The 24,603-nt window shown below is 42.7% G+C and overlaps 1 protein-coding gene and 1 pseudogene across 1 annotated transcript; both read left to right on the forward strand.

Moving 5' to 3' along the window:
- The first annotated feature begins 408 nt into the window (after positions 1-408).
- On the forward strand, positions 409-10,736 carry scn4bb (sodium channel, voltage-gated, type IV, beta b). Its single transcript, XM_062405764.1, has 6 exons — positions 409-670; positions 901-1,180; positions 5,111-5,274; positions 5,376-5,595; positions 6,409-6,538; positions 6,724-10,736. Exons 2-6 carry the CDS (start codon positions 1,096-1,098, stop codon positions 6,818-6,820), a joined length of 696 nt encoding a protein of 231 aa, XP_062261748.1. The 5' UTR covers positions 409-670; positions 901-1,095; the 3' UTR covers positions 6,821-10,736.
- Positions 10,737-15,880: 5,144 nt separating this feature from the next.
- The window catches only part of LOC133969863 (cell adhesion molecule DSCAML1-like), a 51,365-nt pseudogene continuing 42,642 nt past the window's right edge, over positions 15,881-24,603 (forward strand).

A 24,603-nucleotide genomic window follows, 5' to 3' on the forward strand; every position in this document is an offset into this window, starting at 1 on the left:
CCCCCGCCTCTGTGATTTTGTGATGCTGGCTTTTGATTACTTGTGATGTTGCGAGTGAAAAGGAACCCTGCGTATTCATGACTGGAAGTGTCCGGCCCTGGGGCTGCATCACTGCAACCTCCTCCTCAACCTGCACTGCAGAACTTTTCTCTGATCTTCACAAACACTCAGAGTCTGCATACACGCCCAGAGTCAGGAGGTGGGAGGGAGAGGGAGAGGGAGAGGTGGGAGTGAGCTGGGGTGATGAGGGAGAGGAAGAGAATGAGAGGGGTATGGAGGCAGGTGAGGGGGGGTTGTACAGAGGGATAAGGGAGGGAGAGAGAGAGAGAGAGAGAGGTGGCATGCAGCCAATGGAGAGGACAGGGAAAAGTTGTGGATTAGCCAGAGGGACAGGCAGGGAGAAGAAGAGGCAGCTGCACCGCGACTCTGCTGTCGAGGAACGAGAGCATCGTTTCATCCCCCTGTCCCTCTGTCCCTCCCTCCGTCTCCCCTCTCTCCTCCTCTCTAATTGTCTCCCCTCCTGGCTGCCACTGCAATGTGGCTGTCTCTGCAGTGAAAGTGCCGGCTGGCAGATTCTCCTTGAGTGAACCCTGACTGTGCGCAGTGAGCATTTGCCTCCTCGCCCGTCCACGCTGCACAGCCTGCGAGCGAGGGACCGGCTGCAGAGCAGGTAGGCAGGCATGAGAGAACTTGAACTGTACTTACATATCAAATCATGCTGCTTCAGTCTGATGTCACCCTGTTTGCATCCAGAGGTACGTGTGCAGACATGCATGCAGGAAACATGCACTCATCCATCCACACGTGCATCACTTCACCGGACTGTTTGTCTGTTTTTATAGTCAAATCATGTTCATTTTTCAGTTGATTAACTTTATCGTCTGCTCTCTCCTCGACCAGAGTGCAGCTGGGGCTCACTTCACAAGGACCAGCAGGTGCCACACTGGGATGTGCCTTCTCTAGGGTCCAGACACCCAGACTGAAGCCTCCAGATTTATTCCAGTGTACCAGAGAGGCTACCTTCAGTCCACTGGCTGTCCTGAGTCTGGGGCCGGATCCTGCAGCACTATTTGTTTTGGAGCAGATCTGGCAGCCATGGAGGTGCTGAGTGTTGGGGTCGACCCCCCGAGGTTGGGCCCTCCATACGCAGCCACCGGCCTGATCTTCTCGTTGCTGCTTGGTAATGTCTATCTCTACACTGCACGTCAATCTATGCACTTGCAGCCTAGCCCTCCCTACACTTTGCACCAGAGCACAAACAACTGTGTCTCTTTAGTGCATGTTTTTTTAAACTTTATATTTGCTTTTAAAGTTGTTTTTATTCTGAAGCTTTTCTAATACCCACCTTTATCTACATCTGAACTACACACGGCAGGTTTTAGATGTAAGTGCATTCATTTGTCATGTCATCCCAGTAGGTGTCTGTGTAAAGATTTTGCAGGACTGGTTGGTTAATGATGTTAATTCTGCTCTTCCTGCTTGGAAACGCTGACAGAAAGACAATGATTAACTCGGAATTGAGTTTGCACCCTAATAGAGCTAAGATTGTTATAATCAAACCGTTTGGTCTTTTTGTGAATCATATCGGTTTGTATTGGGATTGTAAACCCGTAAAAGGAAATGTCAGCAGAATTAAGTGACCCATGATGGAAAGGCTGTGTCAGACAATTCAAGGCCCCTGCCACCCACACTGTGTTGTGCTGGTTCATATCTGCAATAATGGAGCAGCAGCGTCACTTGGAACAGCGTCTAGTAAACTTTCTGCACAAAGTGGAAGAGAGTAAACTGTGTTTTTTTCCTGACAGTAACAGGGCAGTAAGTGGATGTGAAATTATTATCAGTCAATTCACATGCAGCATGTGATGATGGTAATGGTGGTAAATGGTGTAGTGGATACACTCTGCAGTAAAATGTGTTAATACAGATAAGATCAGATCTAAATTACATTGACTAGTCATCTCAAAGTAAGGGGTTCCTCTGTCATGCACAGAAAAAGCAGCACATTAGAATCCACACAAAGCTATTAGAGTTAAAGGTTTCATTGTCTAATAGCTTTTCTCCACATTCCCCCCCTAATATTTACCACTTCTGACTGGAACTTTGTAAACCAATTCATTGTCATGGATCATCAGTGCAGCAAACACAGATTCATTAAAACATTAACGTCCATATGACTATGATCAATTTAATTATCATATGTGGAAACTGTGGGCTAAAAAATGCAACACAAGTCGACAAAATTAAACACTGTGCCAGTGTGTTGCTAGGTAAATATCCTTATACTTATCACAGCACCTCCTCACAGGTGTTGTCTGCATTTAGAGGGAAGACGTAACTGTTTTGGCCTCCAAACGAAAACTGCACAGTCGACGTAAAATCTGCACATGCAGAGGGTTCAGTAACAGAGAGAAGGAAACATGATGAAGTTCACCAGGTACCAGCGCACATTATACACTGGATGGTATTGCGTTGTACCTCATTGTACATTACACACATTAGAGCAAGAAGCAGATTAGTTAATGTTCACATGTTTCAACAACTTGAAACCAATCATATCAATCTTTCCCCGGGTGCCGTACATGGTCGCTCACTGCTCTGTGTGTCCTGCACCAGATGGGTCAAAAGCAGAGGTTAAATTCCCCTACCTGCATGAGTGTGCCTTTGCATGTCTGTGCTAGGTTTGGGATAAATAAATGTATTATAATCTTAATATATATTAATATAAGATACAGTAAAGGTATTAAAGGTTGATATAAACCTGAGTGGGACAGTGACTTTGAGAGCGGATTTGATCTGTTAGAGACTCTTACTTAGGTGAGACAGTTCTGTGGTGATTGTTTTTCTCTGTAATCCAACATGAGTGTTTCATGTTCAAAACACTGATTGGACAATTACTGGAATGTTGGTCCTTGTTCTCATGTTCAATTTACCGTGCATCTTCTCGTCTGATCTCAACTGTATTTAACCTCATTTATAAGACCTCAGAGAATCCTATTGCATACCATAAGAATGAGTTCTACCTTTGCATTTCCTGTTAGCTGGTGCGCTTGGACACTTTGACATAGTTTTATATATACCTGTGTATTAATTGGGAAAATGTTGCTCTTAAGTTGACGTATGTGGGCTAGAAAGTGGAGCACCACTGTTCTACTTTTGTCTGAGGCAGAAATACTTTTATTGAAAACCTAGATAAGACATTTAAAAGAGGCAACATGATCTGGGTTTCTGAGTTAAGGAAGCGTTTCATGTTTCATGAAGGAGGAATGGACACTGCCTTACCGTGTGAATGCTTGTTTCGTTCTTCGACTCCTGGCTGCGGCTTCACTAATGACAGTGATTGAAACGGACTACTGTAATAAACATGGAGGGACATGATTGAAAAAGAAGAAGTGAACATTGCAAAAATAAAACAGTGGCGTGTGAACATGTGCAAGAGGAAAGATACAGGGGAATGGTAGAGGGTGATGCTGTTGCTCCCTAGTCATTGTTGCTGTTACTGTTTTTGCAAGCTCACTGTGCTGCATTGACCCCGCTGAGGAAAAAGATTGGAGAGAGTGAGTTTGAGAGATAGCAGAGAGCGAGATAAAAACGAATCAATAACATTCCCACATGCAGTGTGCCCTTGCGCTCTGTGTTTAGCCGTTTGTGAGCAGTGGTTTTCCCATTTGCTGCAATGGTGTTTGTCGGGTGCTGACCTTGAGCACGTTGTGAGCACGTTGTGAGCGGTGTTCACCAGACACGGAATCAGGGGGATGCTATAAACGGAGAAGTAATTGTCACGGCGGATAAAGCAACTATTGATCACGTTCAGGAGTGTGTTAAAAGTGTTTCTCTGGTTGTATGGTCTGCATGTTATAATGGCCTTAATGTCAGCACAGAATTTTGTGAGCATAAGGTTCTCCTCCTAACACACTAGGTGGCAGCATTTAGCCCAAACGAATGGTGTGGACAATGCTTTAGTGCAGTCTGCCCATAACCTGCTGAAATCATCTCTGTATAAACTGTCTATTGGCTCCCTGTGACCTTGACACATGGCTGATAAGCCAACTCTGGAATTAAAAAGGAAAAAGACCAATATTTATAAAGCTGTTACAGTTTTCCACGTACATCCTGGTGTAAGTAGGAGTCAATATCCGTGACTTCCTGATGTTGTGTAGCCTTGGTGTACGGTTACAGTAGCAGCAGCAGCAGCAGTTTTCCTCCTCTGTTATTTACAGTAATGTCACAGCAAGGACTTTGTGGTGCAGTGTTACTCAAGGTTGGTGTTACCAATTGTGCCACCAATAGACATGTGTTGCAATGTGTTGTCTTATATTCTGGAATTTTGGTGTGTATGAGGCAGATTTATGGTGAACACAACATTTTGACTGAGTGTCTATGAGCAGCTGATGATTCTAATTTGGACTTTTTCTTGCCCATACGTTGTTTATTGTACATACATGTTAAATTTAGTATTTTTTTTCAATATCCTACATGGTATATATTTTACAAAGGAGAGAACACCCATCAATCCTTTTCCTAATCAGCTTAATGAAAACAAAATGTTGATGTTGCAGGATACATCCGAGCATGACACTTGTTTATTTATCTATTTGTCGACCGTTTGAATAATGCAATTAATGCATTTTGTCAGCGAGATGAATGGTTGGTTTTGTCAAAGACACGGGATACTAAACTCAAAGGAAAATGTGCACCTTTTTGGAATATGCTTATTTGCTTTCTGGAGAGTTCTCTATCTATCTATGTGTCTATCTATGTGTCTTTCTATATGTCTATCTATCTATCTATCTATCTATCTATCTATCTATCTATCTATCTATCTATCTATCTATCTATCTATCTATCTATCTATCTATCTATCTATCTATCTATCTATCTATATTTAACATTTTCCCCGCTGACCAATACCACAGCCCACCACTAGGTTTCGTGATAATCCGTCCCATAGTTTTTGCATTATCATGCTAACTATCACACAGAGAGACAAACGCAGACAATGACCTATAACCTCCCTGGCGAAGGTAGAAATACAGCTAAATTATGCTGTTGGCGATGCTTCCGCTGCACTGCCTTGACCCTGCTGTGTTTTCTGTTTCTTCCTCGTCCACAGGTGTTTGGTCTGCTCAGGCCCTTGAGATGTTTGTAGGGAAGATTCCCTTCCTTGAGGCCGTGAATGGCAGCACAGTCCTTTTGCCGTGCACTTACGCCAGTTGTATCGGCATCGAGAATCTCTACTTCAACTGGCAGTACAACGAAAACGGCACCATGCAAAAGGTAAGACCTCTATGACTGTGAAATCGAAAACATGTCCAACTTCAATGTGGCAACTTCTAATTGGTGGTCTGAGAGGATTGACCGCCTACTGCTTCTATCAGGTGTGCGAATCACTGATAGAGTCAGAGGAGTCGGTGCCACATGTCAGCATATACAGAGAACGAGTGGAGTTTGTGGGGAAGAACCATCACAACAACGTCTCCATCTTGCTGTGGAACATCACCTTCGATGACGCAGGACAGTACACCTGCTTTGGACGCAATCCAAAAGAGAAGGGCAGGAACCACAGTGCCATCTTCCACCTCATTGTGGTGGATGAGGGTGAGTCTCTGTGGGTGCAGGCTGCTGATGATGGGTGTGAGGATGTGGTCTAATTTACTTTCCTCTCCTTATGGAAACCAACCACAGACGTAGAGTAGAAAACCCCAAAGCCTTTTGGTTAGTGAGTGTTTCAGCCAGTATCTTATATGTCTACCAGGATTTTCAGCAGATTGTTTGCCTAGTGGCCCCTTAGTTTATAAGTTGAATATCAAATCATTTAGGAAGCCTACACAAGGACACTCAAAAAATGCTGAGGTCAAAGTAAAATTTTAAAGCGATTATTATTAAATTATAATCTATATATTATTATTATTAATAAATGTGACATATTTTATGGCTTCATATGTGCGATTGGTCCAAGATAGTTGCTATTCGATATACTGCTAAACTAAGCAATTTCTAGTTTTGAAGCAAACTTGGAGAAATATGTGAAACTTATCCTCTACCACCCTGCAGGATCTTACTCAGGGCATTTCTTCACCAAACAGCTGAATATCAATAAAATAATTATGGGAAAAAGTAGTTTAAAAAAAAACAGAAAACATGGTATCCAGCAACTAGGGCTCCCACACAGCACTGTGATGTTTAAATATTAATTTTATTTTAAAGTATTTTTCCGGCTTTTTTTATCGCCTTTACCAGATAACACAGAGTAAGCTTGTGAAAGGGGGATAGAGAGAGAGAGTGGGGGACGACTTGCATACATGGCCATGGATCAAGGCCTTGCTTTGTTCGGGTAGCAGCTCTACCAGGTGAGCTATACACCGCCCCAAATGTTCATTTTAAACTGAAATATGTATATTTATTTTGCAGTGAGGGTGGTGGATAAGACACTGACCATCATCATCGCCTCAGCTGTGGGCGGAGCCATTGGGTTTCTGATGGCCTTCATGTTGCTCAAGAACTTGACTATCTTTATTCTTTCCAAGCTTGAGGAGAAAAAGTGAGTGTTCACCTCCACTTTGGGTGTTTGTCAGCAGGGCAACCATTTCACACAGTTTCATCAGAGCACGTTGTTGCTGCACGGCAGCTCAGATACTGTAGTTACTAAGTAATGCAAAGCTCAATGTATGTAAGAGCTGCTATTTGTCTGCAGGTCTAACTTTGTCTTCTTCCTTTCCACTGCAGTAAGGAGTGCCTTGTAACTTCATCAGGGATCGACAACACAGATAATGGCCTCTCAGGATCCAAGGCTGACTCAAAACCAACACCAAAAAAGAAATGAGCAGGTGCATGTGTGGAAAACCACACGAGTGATCACATCCTCTTTTGCATATATTTGTATATGCACATGTGTTTGGACACATGACCCAACTCCTTTTTTGTTGTCATCTTCAAAGCTCTGCCTGGCTGTGGGACTACATCACATGTGCAGATTATATCAAACTAAAGAATGTGCAAGTCATTAGTGCACCCATATAGTGATTATTTAAAAGGTGCACATAATTTAATTACATCAAAAGGAGAACACATCTACCAGAGACTCTCTAGCGTGACCTATTTAGGATTAATTGTGCTACCTTTGCCCACATTGTTCAGCACATTGTTGGAAAAAAAACATTAAAAGCAAGAATGGTGTTACCTGGGTGACTAAGGGAAAAGTTTGAAGTTACATTTTTTCATATGTAAGTAATGATGGGTGAATGATACAATGCAACGTGTTGGACGAGAAGGAAAGGTCAGCTCGGGCGAGGAAATAAGAGCAATGTCCTGGAGAATATAAAGTAAGAAAAAGAAGAAGTAAGAAAATGTAGATAAAGTTAATTTAGATAATTTAAAAGAGCTCAATATAGAACAATAATCAAAAACAATACTATATACATTAGAGAGTGCAAGGTTAAAACCAAAGCGACAAGCGTATACTGTATAAGTATAAGTATATGTATAGGCTATATAAGTTATTGCACATTTTCCAGCGGTGAGTAACTAGAGAAACTTATGGGACAAGCAGTTGTCTAATATGTGTACATGGTATGTGTGGTTATGCACTGAGTTTAATCTAACATCAGAACTCTGAATGTCTCTGGTCAATTAACTTGTTAGATTTAAACCAAATTATGTGCACATTTTATCAATGTCGGGAGACGTTTTATATAATTTGCACAGTTATGATATTGTGTGGGTTGAAATGATAAACAAAGTATTATGCCATGTGTAAAGCACTTTGTTGCATATCAATCGTGTGTTTCAACAGCCAGAGTCCATTCAATAAGAAAAAACTCTTTGACTGTTTTTCATCAGAAGTAAAAAAAAAAAAAATACATATCTGCTAGTACTTGAAATATAGCATGGGGCTGAATCCTGATTTAAATTCTAGCAAATTCACAATAGACTTCAATGAATATTTGTGATGTGCAATCATTTCAAGCACCTCTACTTGACAGATCTACTGATCGATTTGGACTTAAAAAAAAACACCCAGTATAATGTGTGATTTATTAAAAAACGAGTCTAAAGTAAATGTTAAGATGTAGCACAGAGGCTATATTTACAAAACACATTGTAGGATTCAGCTGGGTTATTCATCTTGTACCTGCCCTTTGCTTGATATAAACACAGGTGCCTGTTAGTGCTTCTGATGCTCCTCCGTCAGCGATGACGACGACATATTGCTACACACTTTATAAAACTCAGCAGACCTAAATAACACAACCAGCTTCTGAAACGACACCATAGACAATCCCTTGAATCAATCTCCCCAACCTTTAGATCAAAGATTGACCCTCTGACGATGCTGCTTTAACACAAGCATGAGCATGTGCAACATGGGGCAGAATTTAGATACAGTGCTTGACAATAGACGTTCATACCTTTTGGTGAAAAAAACGTGTTGTAATATACTTGCACCAGTAGCGTCTGCGCTGAGGTTAACTGTAAATCCCATTTGATGCCATGCTACTTCCATTGTGCTAACCCTCGCTAAGGCTAAGCACTATATGGACATGGACCTCTTTTGGCTGTGCCTGGATCAGGCTCCACATATTATCTCTGCTTAGTATGTGCCTCTTCATGGAAATGGCTTGTTTCTCTTGAACACTGACAAATGTTCATTTAGTCAGTGTTTTATTCTTTGCAATAAATAATCCTTACCTGCTGAAACATAGAGCTGGTTTATGGGTGGTTTTCATACGTGATCATTTTAACCATGAAGATCTAATGCCGTGTGCACAGCTGGGAAACCAGAATGGAATTTTCTGTCTTTATTAGAAAAGTCTGTTTTTTTCAGTTTGAGACCAGGACTTTTATCATGTTCAAATTCTGTAATGCTCTCACTCAAATGCCTTCGCTTGCACTCAAATATCCACTGCTTGTACTTGCACTCCGGCAGAGAAGAAATCGGAGAGCGGAAGTTACAGATGTGCGTAGAAGCAACGTGAGTGTGAGGAGTAGAGCTGAAGTCGGAGTGCAGGAAGTCTAAGCACAAGCAGGGGATAATTGTGTGCGATCGCAGGGATTTGAGTGAGAAAGCTGCTCAATCTGAATGTGAAGCCATTAAGTCCTGCTGTTAAAAACTGAAGACCACGCTATGGAACAAAGATCATAATCATTCTGGTTTCCTATATTTATTCGACTCTGGTTTCCTAGCTCTGCAAATGGCACTACGTCTTCATGGTTTAAATGGCCATGCATGATCAGGGGAGGGCAGGATGAGTAGGGGGATGTAGCTCAAGCATAAACCCTGTTCCAGGAGGAAATAAGAGAAGCAATGCTCTGGGTGTAGCCACTGACTGTGCCAAACAGAGAAGATTTCTACTGTGCATCACCTCAGGAGATGAATGTACCCGCATCGAACAGTGAAATATCATTTGAAGCTGCATTTGCATCATTCGAGACACTGAGTGTCTGGCTTTAAAAAAGAAATACCTCTGGAGAGTGGGACAGATGTGTGGCTAAACACAGTGTCAGCTCAGATATGTACTGTTTCTGATGATTTCATGAGACTATATGTTACGTTTAATAATAATAACGTGCCTGAAGCAATATATTATACAGGGGGTGTGTTGGTGTGTCTGGCACTTTGAATTATATATTTTTGTGTGTGTGTGATACAAGTCACTGTTGGTTTGTCAAATTGTTCATCTAAATGAGACGAGAAGAAGCCAAACAGCAAACATGAGCAGAGTGAAGACTTCCTATTCTAATGAAATCCCATGAAATGGTATGATCAATAAATTGTATGTATTCTTATTAAACAGCGTCTGATGCCGCTGAAGCTTTAGATCTTGTTAACCGACTGGTGTCAGTCTTCTCCTCTAAAGTTCAGCTAGACAGCAAAAATACGATTCCCTTATGATAAAGTTTTCATGTGTTAATCATGAATATCAGACTCAGAAACTTGGTTAATTGCTAAGTAGGTTCCCAGGTCAGCTGAAGTCTGATCTGATAGGACTGACAAAAAGTCCAATTAGAATTCCTACAAACATTTGAATGACTTGATCGGCCTGTTTCATGGGATCCTTTAGGAAGATGTAGCAGGTACATGGGTAATATACATCTGTCTCATGTGTGTAGTTTGGCTTTAGAGAGAAACTCCACCCTCGAGCAGGCCTATGGAGTCAGGCTTCTGGTGTGACTTTGGAATCAAGAGGATCCATTTAGCCTGGATCATAAATTAAAATTATTCAAATTGAAATGTCAATAACTTTTTTAGCCTGTGAAAGGTTGGGTTTTCTCTCACAAATGTCTGCCAGTTGTTGTCTAGTAAGACTCAGTAAGAAAACAGTGTATTGTTTCTGAATCTATGAATGGAATAAGAGATCAGTGTCAGTGTGGGCCTTATGATGACTATGCAAATCACAACAGAAGTGAATCCCTTGATAGTTTGTCACACTGCACCTTCCAGTTACTGTAACGGGCCGTAAGCAATACAACTGTAGGATCAGAGGCAGTTGTGATGATGGGATGCAGGGCGAATGGGGAGCATCCAGAGAGGAGCATGGAGAGGAGCCCCCTGTACTTGCTTGGACCCCTGCAGTGTAAAAGACATACTCGACTGCTGCTCTCTGCACACAAATATACAGCTGTAATGCTCCGCTCATCCTCAAATGATGTCCCCATTTTCATCCTGTCGTCCGTGCACATCAGCTCTCCATCTCTTTATTATGAAAACAGGAAATCTAATAAAAGTTTGGAATAAAGTCTCTCCTTGTCTTGGTGTTTGTACATGAAGGAGTGCCTGCACTGCCTCCTGCTGGACAGAATGAGCACACATCATTACAAAAGTAGGCCTGAATCGAAAAGAGAGATACAAATTGTCCACTTTAAATTGGAACTCTGTTCATTCTAGGCACAAAGATCATATTCTATAGCTAACATCCGCTGGTGGAGCTCTAACATTCGCTAACATCCACTAGTGGAAGGCATTAATTAGTGCGGTAGAACATATTCTCCTTCTATGATGGTAAAGTGTTTAGTTTTAATACATGGTAAATGGTAAATGGTTTTGTATTTATATAGCGCTTTTCTAGTCTTGATGACCACTCAAAGAGCTTTACAGTAAAATTTTACAGTCACCCATTCACACACATTCATACAGTGCATCTATTCACAGCACTTTGTTATTCTATGGGGGGCCATTCAGGGTTCAGCATCTTGCCCCAGGACACTTCGGCATGCAGATGGGTCAGACTGGGGATCGAACTGCCGACCTTCAGGGTAGAGTGGTCGTCATAAGGCATAGATGTTATGACGTCTGATCTACTGAGCGGGCCACATGGTTTTCATAGCACTGCCATACAAGCAAGTAGTCAAATTTGCCTCAGCATACCCTAAGGTTTGGCCTGTATGTTGATTACAAGGCCAAAACACTGGATGACGCTAAGGTGCACAAATGGAGCTAGTTCAGGCAGCCGACTCGACCTGTGCTGCTCCAGTCATCTGACAAACACCATGCAACATATCTCACTCTCCACTAACACCTGCTAACATTACTTGTAGTTGGTACCTTAAATTGTTCACAAGACCTTCAAATGTACAAGGGATATTCACCATCTGGTCCTATTTTAAAATTAAAAAAATGGGAAGTACAACTCAGATGGTAAAAGCAGGCGTATGGAGTCACCTTTGGCTCTTTCAGCTTTTACATTATTCACTTTGATGGTTTCCTCCGGTTCATTATGGGTGAATGGTGTGCTATTATTTTTATAAGAATTTTGTCCAATGTTTCGCTCAAAGATCACGATAACGTGGCCGAAAACGTACAATGGGAGTCAAGCTCTCTCTACCAAAAGAGCGACAGTACGAAAAAGAGGCGTTTTCAGGTACCCCAGGTGAACTAAATCTGCTCTCAAATCCCCAAACGGAGGTCCTCAGACATGATTTTTAGATGTTTGAGGTGGTGAGATCGTTTCCTTGTGAGACCTGTCACTCTCAAATCTTTGAGGAATCGAGGAATTATTTCCGGATCCTCATCTCTTTGGAGCCACATGTTAATTCTGAAGATTTTTCTAAAAAGATTAAAACTGAAAGATAAAACGTAAATCGCTCCCACGGCTCCATTTCTTAGCTCTCACCCGGTTGTAGTGTAAAGCCTTGTGATTTTCAAAATGTTTTCATTTTCCAGATAGGACTTACAGTTTTTGAGTAACAAGTATTTGTTTGAGCAGAGAGCTAGAGTGTGGAAATATATCTGCTCAATAGAAAACAATGATTATTCTCAGAGAAGATTTATGAAATGAGAAGTAAGTTTCTAAACTGCTCGTACAGCCTCATTTTTTGTCTCCGAACAATAATATAGGTATGTACTTGTTCGGCTAAACCTTCTGATTCTCACACACGCAGAGGGAGGGGGGCCAAAGGGGGAAAGGGGGACAGTCAGATCTATTTTTAGACTTCACAGGTGTTAATCAACACAGCAGGTAGTGCATTCAGAGGAGCAGAGGGACAGTAACTCAACATGGCGTGTTCCAGTCCCAGTGTGGGTAAGACACAAACATTTAATTTTTTTCTTTGTCTTTCAGGGGGGAACTGTTGAATTCTTTAAATAATCAACTGTCAATGATATCTAAAGTCAATGTGTTAATTTTCAAGATAGGACTTATAGTAACAAGTATTTGTTTGGAGGAGAATTATGAAATGAGAACTACATTTCTAAACTGCTTGCACAGCCTCATTCTTTGGCTTTAAACAATAATATAGATATGTACTTGTTCGTCCAAGCCTTGTGATTATCACGGTGTTTTCAATTCACTAATAGGAGTGATAGATTTTGAATTAAGAGTATTTTGTTCGGGATGTTCTCCTGAGGTGTGATGTCTCCCACTCATTACCGCACACCTGCGGTAATCAGTGAGTCATCCCAAGTCCCAGTGTGGGCGGGACTTAAACATAGATTTTTTTTTCTTTGTCTTTCAGTGGGGAACTGTTGAACTCTTTAAATAAACAACTGTCAATGATTTTGAAAGACAATGTGATTAGCTCTTCATCAGATTCCTGTATTAGTCTGTATGAAGTGATAGTGATAGTTCCACCTAATGGTCGGTGTGCAAATTCACTTTGAGCAATCAACGGCAAAATCCTGTCACATGATCAGAGTCAAGGCCTGATCAAGTCAAGACTATCACTGTATACACACAAATAGTGATAGCGCCACCTAGTGGTCGATGTGAAATTGAATTTCGAGCAATCTGTGCCATATTGCACACATTTCATCAGATTCCTGACCTGAACAGATATATCTGTGTGTATTCCTGATAGTGATAGCACCACCTAGTGGTTAGTGTGAAAATTAAGTTTGAGCAATCGCCCCCAAAATTCTGTCACATGATCAGAGCCCTGACCTGAAGAGACCTATGAGCTTATGCAGTGTTAGATATAGCACCGGCTACTGATCAAGTCTCTCTCTCTTTCTTAAACCGATCTCTCTCTCTCTCTCTCTTTCTCTCTGGGTCTCTCTCTGAAACTAGTACATTTTCTCTCTCGCTCTCTGGGTCTGTCTCTCTCTCTTAAAGCAACCAGTCTGTCTCTCTTCCCAAATAAAACAAAAAGTCTCTTTTCGACCCGGACGCAGAAGGCACCCATTTCGAAATTTCTCGGCAGGAGGAATTTTCTAGTTTTAGCTTCTGCTTGGGGGCCAAACACTTCAAGGCCTGACAACTCTGTGTCAATTTTCACTAATCTCCTAAAGATCGGTCTCTAGCAAGTTTCCCAAGTTTATTGTAATGGAACACTGACAACGGAGTTTCCATTTATGTCTATAGTCCTGAAGATTATATTGTATCAGGATTTATTGTATTTATTCAAAGACACAACCTACATTAGTCCATTCTCTATATCTGTAAATTATCATATTTTCATTTGTAATATAGCATTTCTCTCGTCTATATTTTGTATATTGTTGTGTTTCTTTAAGTAAAAGTAAACGGGAATTTCTCACTGTGGTGCACAAGCTTAATTTCACTTCTCTGCAATCTGATCAGCCTCTAACTTGATATTGTTGAACCACCGTTGCTAACTAGGCGTCTCTCCTCTTATAATTTCTATGAAACAAAGGGACATATATGATTGACTTTTTAAAAGCTCATAAAAAACAAACCTGCATACTACATTTTGTGCTTTAAATTGCCGTTCGTGTTATTATTGCTGCAGTTACTCCACATTTATTGAGCAAAGGCACAGCTGGCATCGGGGATGTGTTCTATAGGCTTTGATCAAAAAAAGTCGCAAACACCACTTGAACAACATAATCCCATCAACATCTACAACGTGTACAACATTTTACAGAACGAAATCATTGTGCAGGAATGTTTGTTCTGAGTTCTTCCAGCAGATGTCAGCAGTGAGCTGCATGTGGAGTCAGAGGCCGAACCTAGGGTCAGATCAGAGCGCAGCAGCAGGAGGAGGTGAGGGGGTGCTGAGCTTCTTCAAGTGGGTGAAGTTGCAAGACTGCCAAAGCTTGAGTTCAGTTTAAATCATGTGGCACAGATACACATGTTATCTCAGGGCACGTCTGTTAAATTATAGTGCAGCAACAGACGCTTTAATAGAGACTCCAACATCTCCACTACGAGGGGACACTTGGAAAATTCCCTCAAACTCCGTGAGTGACCTTTGACCCTGAGCATCATATACACACTACAGTTTAACACTTGAACCTTATGATTGCTATACGGGCTTATTTTATTTAATGTAGGGTTGAATCTAAACGGATCAATATAAATGAAATTCTTAATATTTTCCCAGTTTTGTGTTGCATTCCAGTCACACACTCATCTTATGTGCTAATATAATTGTTTCTGTTTAAGGTGTGGAGTAAGATCTGCCTCTGAAAACCAGCTGATTGAGTTAACACAGGCTTCCAGGGCCTGTTGTATAACGTGTTAATATGGCTGAGGCACAGGGGAATTAGTGCGTAATAAAGAGTCGATACGATTTATTAATAATTATCATCATCATTGTAATATGAAGAGACAGAAGTGACAGAGATATTCCAAAGCATTTTCTCTCTGAAGTGAATTTATTTCAGTCCATTTGTCTTTGCACAAAATTCTACCAAATTAAACTTAAATCTCCTTTAACAGTTACACGACATAATCGTGGCTGTGTTTCTATAACCGCTTATGCTGATGAGGATCACATTTCATCTCCACGACTGTCCTCCACAGCGACTCTAAATATTCCATGAACTGGGAGTGCCCTGCAACTCCTCCGCCGTTTTAATTTATGCTCATGCAGCGGAGCTTTCCCAACATCAGGCGCAACAAAGAGCACTGCGGGACAGGGAACTACAGCAGCGTGAAAAGTTGTTCCCTGTCGTCTAAGAATTCAGTCATCTCTAGTAATTGTCTCGTTCACCTGCTGTGTTTTCCTTTCTGTTTCACCTGCTGTCTGCGCGGAGGTGTCATGCCCCACACCCCGCCACTCTCTCCTCCTCTCTATCTGCAGTGCATTTCTGTGCGCAAACGTCTACGCGCGATTCGTGGCTCCGAGAGACAAAGAGAAAGAACAGCTTTCTACTCTTTGCTGTAGCTCCGCGTCCCTGTGACAAAGGTCCGAGCACTCAGAGGAAAAGCTCGAGACGCTGTTTTGTGACTGTCTGTGCGGCTTCTGTCAGATCCACACTGCGCAAAGAGCCGCGGTCATCAGGGGCGCACAGGTGGGTGCGCGTTCTCCAAGGTGCCAACACATCTGTCTGCGCAACCTGGCCATTTGGACACAACTGGACCCAAATCCACTGCTCGGCTCTTAACGACGCCCCGATTTTGTTTGCTGTAACCCGTGGTTCCGCGTGTGTTTGCCGGCTGTAACTGGAAGGATGGATCCGTGTGCACGGTGGTCTTGAGAGGAGCGGAGAGGAGGGGACATGGGCGGGGCCGAGGCGCCTCTCATTCCCCCTCCATGCTTAGCGGGGCAGCAGGGCTGGAGAGACCTCCGGGGAGCACAGTCGCCAGTCCAGCACGGAGACTCGCCGCCCGGCCACGGAACCGCTCCTCACACTTGCCAGGATTGCCAAACATTCCTGAGAAATATACCTGCTCTTTATGGCATGTGGCTTGTAACTTTACTCCTGCTGTACTCTCTCCAAGAAGGTAAGAGGAGCGAAAAATGAATATTCCTCATCCTGCAGACCGACCGAGCTTTTTAAGTTGAATTAAAAGTCCGAATCCAAATTGTTACCGTCAATCCGTATCTTCTGAACGATGTGTGTGGCGCGTGCTTTGGGGTTTGTCGCCTTGTGGAGGAGATGAAGGAGATGAATCGGTTGAAATTGATTCTTTAAATAATTGCAATGATAAACCTGCTGTGGCCCGAACCGGTGAAATGTGAGAGTGCAGATGTGGAAGTGAAGTATTTCCCTTTTTCTTCCAGCTGTGTGTTTTTGTGGTTTTTACGCAGCGGCCTGTGATGGAGCTGATAGCACGGATTGTTTTCGCATTACCAACTCTAGTTATGAATATGTAAAATGGCTGAATGGGGAGAATGAGGTGCAAATGCAGAGGGAGTGTGGGAGACAAACGGAAACAGGCACCGGCCTTCAATCATATCAATCGATGATCGATGCCAGGGGGAGAATTCACTCATATAGGATGCGGTCCTGTAAAGTTTGGAGACAGATGCTTGGGATTTTTTAAAACATCTTGATGCTCTCGTTGTGGCTAATTGCAGCTGTTTTGATGGACCATTTGGCACAAGCGCATAGATGCTCTTAATTCTCTTTTCAGGATGAGGTTTTAATAACGTCTGATTACACTTCTGTAAAGACAAATTACTGCAAATTAGAAATTATAAATAAAAGGCAACCCCCCTTCCCCCCTCTCTCTACTCCCCACAAATAGGTCTACACCCATGTAAAGGCCATAATGAGGGCATCCACATTTATTCCCCTCGTTTAATTCATTGGTTCCTTTCTGTTTTATAAATGTAAAATGGCGTGTTTGTTTGAATGGATTCATGTTCCCCCTCCTTTCTCGTCCAGTATATGCAGCAAATCCCTGACCCTATTGCAAAGTTGATCTGCTGCTATTACAGTGCATTATAATAATCCTGGGCAAATCTGCATGCGTCGAAAATAACATAAATTCAACACTGTCTCCACATGAGAGCACTGAGGCCTTTGTGTGCAGGAGCCATGTTTACAGACTGTTTTTTGTCCTTATTGAAGCGCAGGCCCCCGAGAAGGTGCAGATTTATTTATCTTAAAAGTCTGGGATATATGGAGGATCTGGAATATGGCTGCTCTCAATGCAAACGAGATAACAAAAAAAAAGGCCATTAACCTCGGCCTGTTTGCCATTTTAAGACCAGGCGTTTAGACACTTACATTTTTTTAAATTAAATATTAATTAGAAATGGAATGTGTTGCCTCATGTGTTTAATTGAGCTCTCGCTGCATTTTGCTGTTGGATTTAAGCAACAATTCAGGACGTGGTTCCGGAGCCTCTCTGCGCAATCATATTAACATGCGCAAATGTATTTCGCCAAATGAGAAACTCCAGGGGCGTGGGTGCAGATTACAGACCTGCCCGGGCATGTTCCTCACTAATAGCGCACCTGGACCCCGCGGACGTGTGCGCGCCTGTGCCACAGATCGCGCGCGCGTCTGTGTGACTGTGTTTGTGTGTGTGTGTGTGGGTGTGTTTGTTGTGTTGACGGCCGCGCGGATGAGGGGAGGTGACGGGGACACCCCTGAAGGATTAGTTGTTAAATGTTGGACACTTTGAGATGTAAATTGTGAAGGAGACACGCTGGACGTTCACTCTTAATTTATTTACACGATTATCTAAAGCAATCAAAACACGTAAATAATTTCGAACTGAATTATAGGTCTGAAAAATGTTGTTATATTATGTCAGAGACACACAGGTTTTATGAGGCAGTATTATATATATAAAAAAAACGTTTAAAAGTATATAATCAATTCCGCTTTCTTTCAGTAATTGCAAATAAAGAGGATTTTGTTGTGCGCCCTCTAAAAATAATGATAACAAAAATACAAGACATACGGTCTTTTTAGCTAAATAATTTGTTTACATCACAGACACTCTGAAGCTTTCTGTTGTAGCTGTGGATTAATTATCAATGAATAAGATCCAGTTCGATATAAAGCGGCCTGCTGTGGGCCTGCTTGGAACTTTTACACCCAATGCATTTGATGAAATGAGACTTAAAATACAAAATATAAATATTTGTGCAGCAACTGTGCAAAAGCAATAAGGTGATCCCCTCAGCCTGGCACGCTCTGCTCGACACCCCCTCCCACCCACTCACCCCCACCCCACATATAAATATGCAAAGATCCCCTCTCCAGTCCCCATGTGCTGCCTTTTGCAATGCTGCACAATTAAAGCCCCGACCTGAGCTATAGGCTCCGCTCAATGACAGAGCCGTGTGGTCCACAGGGAGGCCAGTCATTACTCAGGCAGGGCACAGGCCTCCGATAATTTTTTTTATTTTACCTTAAACTTATTATTTAATTTTGCATGTAAGAATGCAAAAACACCAATTACAAGAGGTGTTGGAGCAGAAATGATTACAACCCAGTGTGATGTTGGATGTGATTTGGTCCTGTGAGAGGATCGGGCACATGATTCTGATTCATGGGATTTGAAATGTGGAGACCAGTGTTGAAAAATACATTTTTAACAGTTTGCGGCTGTTGAGATTTAAAATAGAATAAACTAAATCACGGTTTGATTATGATCAAATAACTTGATTTACATTCTCTCTATAAAAAAAAGTCAATGTAAGGACAATTTTACAGCTCACTTTCCCTAATGAACAGATTGTTGTTGGGGGTAAAGTGTGCTGGTGTAAGACAGTCAGCAGGGAGACGCTGCTCATCGCACTTCCCAGCTCACCAATAGGATGTTGCAGCTCTGTCACTGCATCCCGGCTCTCCCATTCGTCCTTAAATTTACCATCAGTCCCAATGAGATTTTGATGAAGAATCACTATTTTAAACAGCAACAACAACAGCAAACAAAGATGCAAATCAACAGCAGTCCAGAGCAAGAACTAATTCTTATTTTTTTCCTGCAAAAATTCTGTGTAGCAGCACCCTGATGCTAAAGTGAGACAGACCTCCTCCAAATTTTTATTGGATGCTGGAGCTGCAAATTTTTTTTTGGAAAGGAGGTTGCGTTAAGCAAATGTCAAATCTCTGAAGCAAGTAGTTGTTTTGTTGGATCTCTCTCTCTCTCTCTCTCCCCCTCTCTCCCTCTCTCTCTCTCTCTCTCTCTTTCTCCCCCTCTCTCCCCTCTCTCTATATCGCTCTCTCTCTCTCCCTCCCTCCATCGCTTCTTCTCGCAGTAACTCCCCTCCCTCTCTCTCCCTCATCACTAGGCAGAATTAAAGGTTGGGGGAGGGGCAGTTTATGCAGACTGTGCTGGGACTTGTGATCCACAGATTTGATATTCACATTAAGAGAGAAACTGGCTGCTTTGATGTGAGGGGGGAGCAGGTCCCAGGAGACTGCTGAAGTAGCACACTTTTTTTTTACTGACACAGCACAGGCCTCGGGTGGGGTGGGGCGGGAGGTATAGGCAGGCGGGGGGGGGGGGGGGGGGCACATTGTTGGTGACAGGGGTGTACAGAAAGACAGTGGGCGGATGGGTGGGTGTTGGGGTGGCTGTGATACCCCTTTACTGATTAGATGTAACCCCAACAACCTTGCCCCCCTTCGGATTCCCCCAACCACCTACTTATGCCGGACCCCCTGAGGATTATCTGTAAGCTTACACCTATCTTAATAACCTCTGCATCCCACCAATGCTCAATTCACACCCTTCTTCTGCCGGTGCATCTCCTCCCACGTTCCTGTTCTGCTGCTTTGCGTATCCCGATTCAATCCTCGTGCCCCCTGATCAAAAACTTTCTACCCTGTAGTGACAGAGAGGTGTCAGGACAGGATGCAGGTGAGCACAGGAGCGAGAGTCGGCTGAAGGAGGCGAGGGACAGATCATGGGGCTGATGTGTGTTTCGTGACTTTGTTGACCTTTACCTCACAAAAACGATTTAACTCGACGCTAAATCAAATAAAGTTGAAATGCAGGGAAGATGATTTTATCAAATGAGGGAGATGGGTGAGAGAGGAGGATGAACATGTGGAGGCATTCCGCCTCTGTGAGGCACAGGAAGCTGCGGGTGACAGAGAATATGTGGAACATTTGGGGTTCTGGGGTTTGTTTACCTCTTCATCACAGTACAGTTTTGAGTGTCAAGTGTGTGTGTGCATGTGTGTGTGCGCACACTCCTGTGCACACTCACATCCTGGAGAGGCGTAGATCAGCTGCATTATGCATGATGAAACCTTGCATAGGTTATGACTTCTGCCTCGCTGACATACATATTCATGCAGAACTCTCTGGCAGGATGTATAAAATAGTGGCTGCAGCTCTGACAGCACAAGCTTTAAGCTCCGGCAACTCCATCAGTGTTCGACACCTTCCAGTGAGGGCTGTTTTTCTCCTCCGGTGCTGTGTCTGAACGAGGCTGATGACGCCTCCTGGGGGTAGCTGAGCCGCAGCAGCAGCAACGTAGGGACCCCACGGCTTCAGTGCCGGCCAGGTTCTCACTGTCCACACGCTGCTGGTGTTAGACGTTTGTGGACATGCATCACTGAGAGAGGTGGGCTCACCAACAGGGTGACAATTCCAGATGTGTGAAGCGAACTGACAGATTAATCAATAGCAAAAATAGAATTGCACTCAGTAGATTGCATTCGTGCACAAAGTCTCGCAGTTTCCCTAAAGTCAATCAAGCTGCAGCAACAGTTCACAAGCTTATTGATATCAGCCCCCTGAATATAGCAAATTTATTTCACCAATATTCATGAATTATTGCCAAATGGTGAAAAGTTGACAAATTGCCTTCATCTGACTCAGAATACAAGTTTCGTGGAAATCAGTTCAGTTGTTTCTTTAGAAATTTGGTAAATGAGGTAAAAACGTGTGGTTCTTCTAATCAACAAAAGATATAAGTTTATCATCTTAAACTTAAGGTTGAGTGCATTAACTTCAACTCAACACATAGACTGACATTTTGATACCTTTCTTTTTGGATTCAGCCATGGGATCGATACACTTACCAAGCCGTGTTCACAACACTCTTGACGCATGGGGCATTTTGTTTTCTGTCTGCATTGGTCAGCACAGGTGTAGTGTAATGTTTCATCGGCTGGTTTTAAATTTAAAGTCAAACCTGTGCCAGTCTGACATGACTGTGCCAGTTGAGTTCTGCACCAGTGACTCTGAGCCTGAATACACTGAATCCCGACACCATCTTGTCATCCTGCCACTGACTGGCAGGTCACTCATGTAAACACACTTCTCGCCACAATGTGTACACACTCAGAAGGCCTCCTACTTGTTCTTTTGTTTTATTTGTGCCATTTAAACATATTCACTCCTCTCAGCTGCTTTTATAACTTCTTGGAAATATTCGAGACACTGTGACACAATCGGGGGCTTGGTTACTTAAAGTTTCAAAATTACGATTGTTCAGTGGGTCACTGTTGTTAAATTGCTCCATTGTTTTTTTTTATTCAGTCTCAGCTTTCAAGTGCCAGTGCCACCATGGCAACCCACTCTGTCTCTTCCTGGTGTGACTGAGCCCTGAGAGCAGCTTTTGGAGTGTGTGTGTTCTGTGCGGTTGTGTGTGTCTGCTGGCCGAGTGTGTGTGTGCCTCGTCTGGTTTTGACAGGCCGTGATTGGTGGGAGTTTGTTCTGATCCCTTTTCTATTCCACTTCCCACTCCATCAGTCCCAGTGCTGCAGAGCCCCCCAGTGCCCGGGCCCCCAGGCCATATAATCTACTGTATGAGAGGTTTTCCTGCTGCCCAGCCCCCCTGAGCTCTCAGGGTGACCCCCTCTCTCCTCCACTTTAGTCCTGTCCCCCCATTGGGAGATTATAGATATTGCAATCTTTAATATGGGCTTTATGCTCAGGGGCCATTATCAGTAATCTGCAGAGGGGAGGGAGTCTGACCTGGTTTTTGCAGCCCACCACTGGACTGCCAGACACATTTTCATATACCATCTGTAGCGGTGCTGCGCATCTTTATCAATCTTTAGTCTAGGGACAGCACCACTTCTTTGAGAGGAAACCTGGGATTGTTGGCAAACCACGTTGGACAGAGGAGATGGTTTGTGTCTTTGTCCGATCTGCTGCACTGAGCCCGGTACCAGCACAGTGACCCTGTTGATGGTGATGATGATTGATTTTTCCAGGCTCTATTTTATAATGTTTCTATGTCACCGTCACCAGCTTAAAGCCACACTTCATTAAAGAGACGGCCTGAACAAAGTCTAAATGTTTGGATGGTGCTGATGAGAGAAATGCATGGGATGATCAAATGCAATACTTCATTTTTCTTGTGTCTGGTTTCAGTGCTTCAGGATGGGCTCTGTGTCAAAATCACAAACTTAACAGCTATTGAAACGCATGCTTTCGGTTGCCACAACTATTCTTGTCATTATGTTGTGTGCACATGTGAAAACTTAAAATTGATCCTTCGCCATTATCACTTTACAGCATGAATTCATCATTGTGTGTTCAGGGTCCCGGCGCAACACAAATCACCATCAGACAAATAGAGTTAGGAGTAAGGAAACTTGTCCTGTATCTGCGGGCGTTGCAGTTGTCAGTGCCTCAGCATCAGAAAACATGATGACAATTCTTCAAGTGTCGGCAGTGACTGTGATTGCTGTGCTGTGTGTTACCAGCAGTGATGCTATTTAAAGCGAGCTTAGCAATTAGCCTGTGCTGTGAAAAGTGTAAGTGTTGCTTGTTAACTAAAGAGCCAAAGTCTCGGGAAAGTCTGATAAACAACAGACGATCTGGACCAAATAGGAGTCAATTCATTATGCTATTTAAAAATGTGTTTATTAATAACTGATATTACGTATGGAACAGTAACAGAAAAATGATGGAAACCTGGTCAGTCTTTATTTAAATTGTCAAGCACACATGCCAAATATTCCCCAGTTGTGATTTTCAGGTGTGAGAATTAAACCAATTTTGTCATGAACTTCTTTCATAAGTAAGTGGATGGTCGCACCTGTGAGAGGCCTTTTATAGACACAAATAATACATTATAATCAGATTTACAAATTTGTCAATAATCAATCAGGAAAATAATCAATAAATGGAGCATTAGTGTTTATTTTATAAATACATAGGCCTTCTGTATTAATTCAGTATGTGGAATACATTATTGTTTCTATTTGATAGTGATATTTTGGCAACATTCTGTGCTAATCTTATAATGTATTTTATTAATGTTTCAAAAAAAACTTTAATTTCACTCAAGAATTAAAAAATAAAATTAACGTTCAAATATCAGTGAGAAAAAATAAATAATTTGACATAAAATCATGACATTTGATGTTATTGAATAGAGCAAAAATCGTATTATATATATCAAAACCTCCCTATTTTACCTCTGACTGAAATTTGCATTATATATACTTTTAAGTATCTTTCCTCCGTGACGTTTTAAAGATATTCTGTTTATTATAAATACTAGTACAGTTTATTATCAGGGTGACCATGTAGTGAGGTGTTAGATGGCATAAGTCTGTATCAAAGTTCTTGTCCTGATCTGTCCGTCAGCAGTGTCCCACCACCGTAGTCCTCTTCTAATCTTTTTCTGTAATGACTCCAAATTTGAGACCACCTCTTTCTCTTTTACTCTCCTCACCCTCTCTTCTCTGCCACAGCTGTATGTGTTTAATCTGAAGAACATTCCTGTATGTGTGTGTGTGTGTGTATATGAAAGACAGAGAGACCATGCATGTGTGTGTGTGTGTGTGTGTGTTAAATATGTAAGGAGATTAAATAGACTTAAATCTCTGCGTCTGGCATAGAAATTCCAATCACATAACCTATCAGCGCTCTGTCTTTGTTTGTGTATGTGTGCAAACTGTACGGAGGTAACAGGCTCCTCCCCCCGATCCACCTAAACCACCACAGGCTTTAGCCCAAATCCCTGGCTTTCTGCATCACATGACTGATGTTTGCAGCTGGACATTTGACATACATTTGTTATGATTATTTTGCAACACATTTGAAGGACATTTCCATTTAGTCCATCGTTTGTCCTTTAATGTGGATAGCTTCGATCAATGGCAGACTAACCCTGTTGGCTCATTATTGCACCTCTGTGTGTTGCAGCACATAACAGGTGCTCCTTTCTGGCCTCTCACCTCCACCTCAGCTCCGCTAAGTGATGTTGTGTTGTGTGTTTTTCCCCCACAGTACACAGTGAGGATGTGGGCTCTACCAGGCTGTACTTTATGAACGCCTCCCTGCAGAGGGTGACCTACTCCAGCTCGGTGGGGGTGTCCCTGCCCTGTCCAGCAGGGGGCACCCCCAGTGCCATACTGCGCTGGTACCTGGCCACCGGCGATGACATCTACGACGTGCCGCACATCCGCCACGTGCACGCCAACGGCACCCTGCAACTGTACCCCTTCTCTCCCTCGGCCTACAACAGCTACATCCACGACAATGACTACTTCTGCACTGCAGAAAACCAGGCTGGCAAGATCCGGAGCCCCAACATACGAATCAA

The sequence above is a fragment of the Platichthys flesus genome, chromosome 15 (genome assembly GCF_949316205.1).
Source record: "Platichthys flesus chromosome 15, fPlaFle2.1, whole genome shotgun sequence".
Taxonomy (NCBI): domain Eukaryota; kingdom Metazoa; phylum Chordata; class Actinopteri; order Pleuronectiformes; family Pleuronectidae; genus Platichthys; species Platichthys flesus.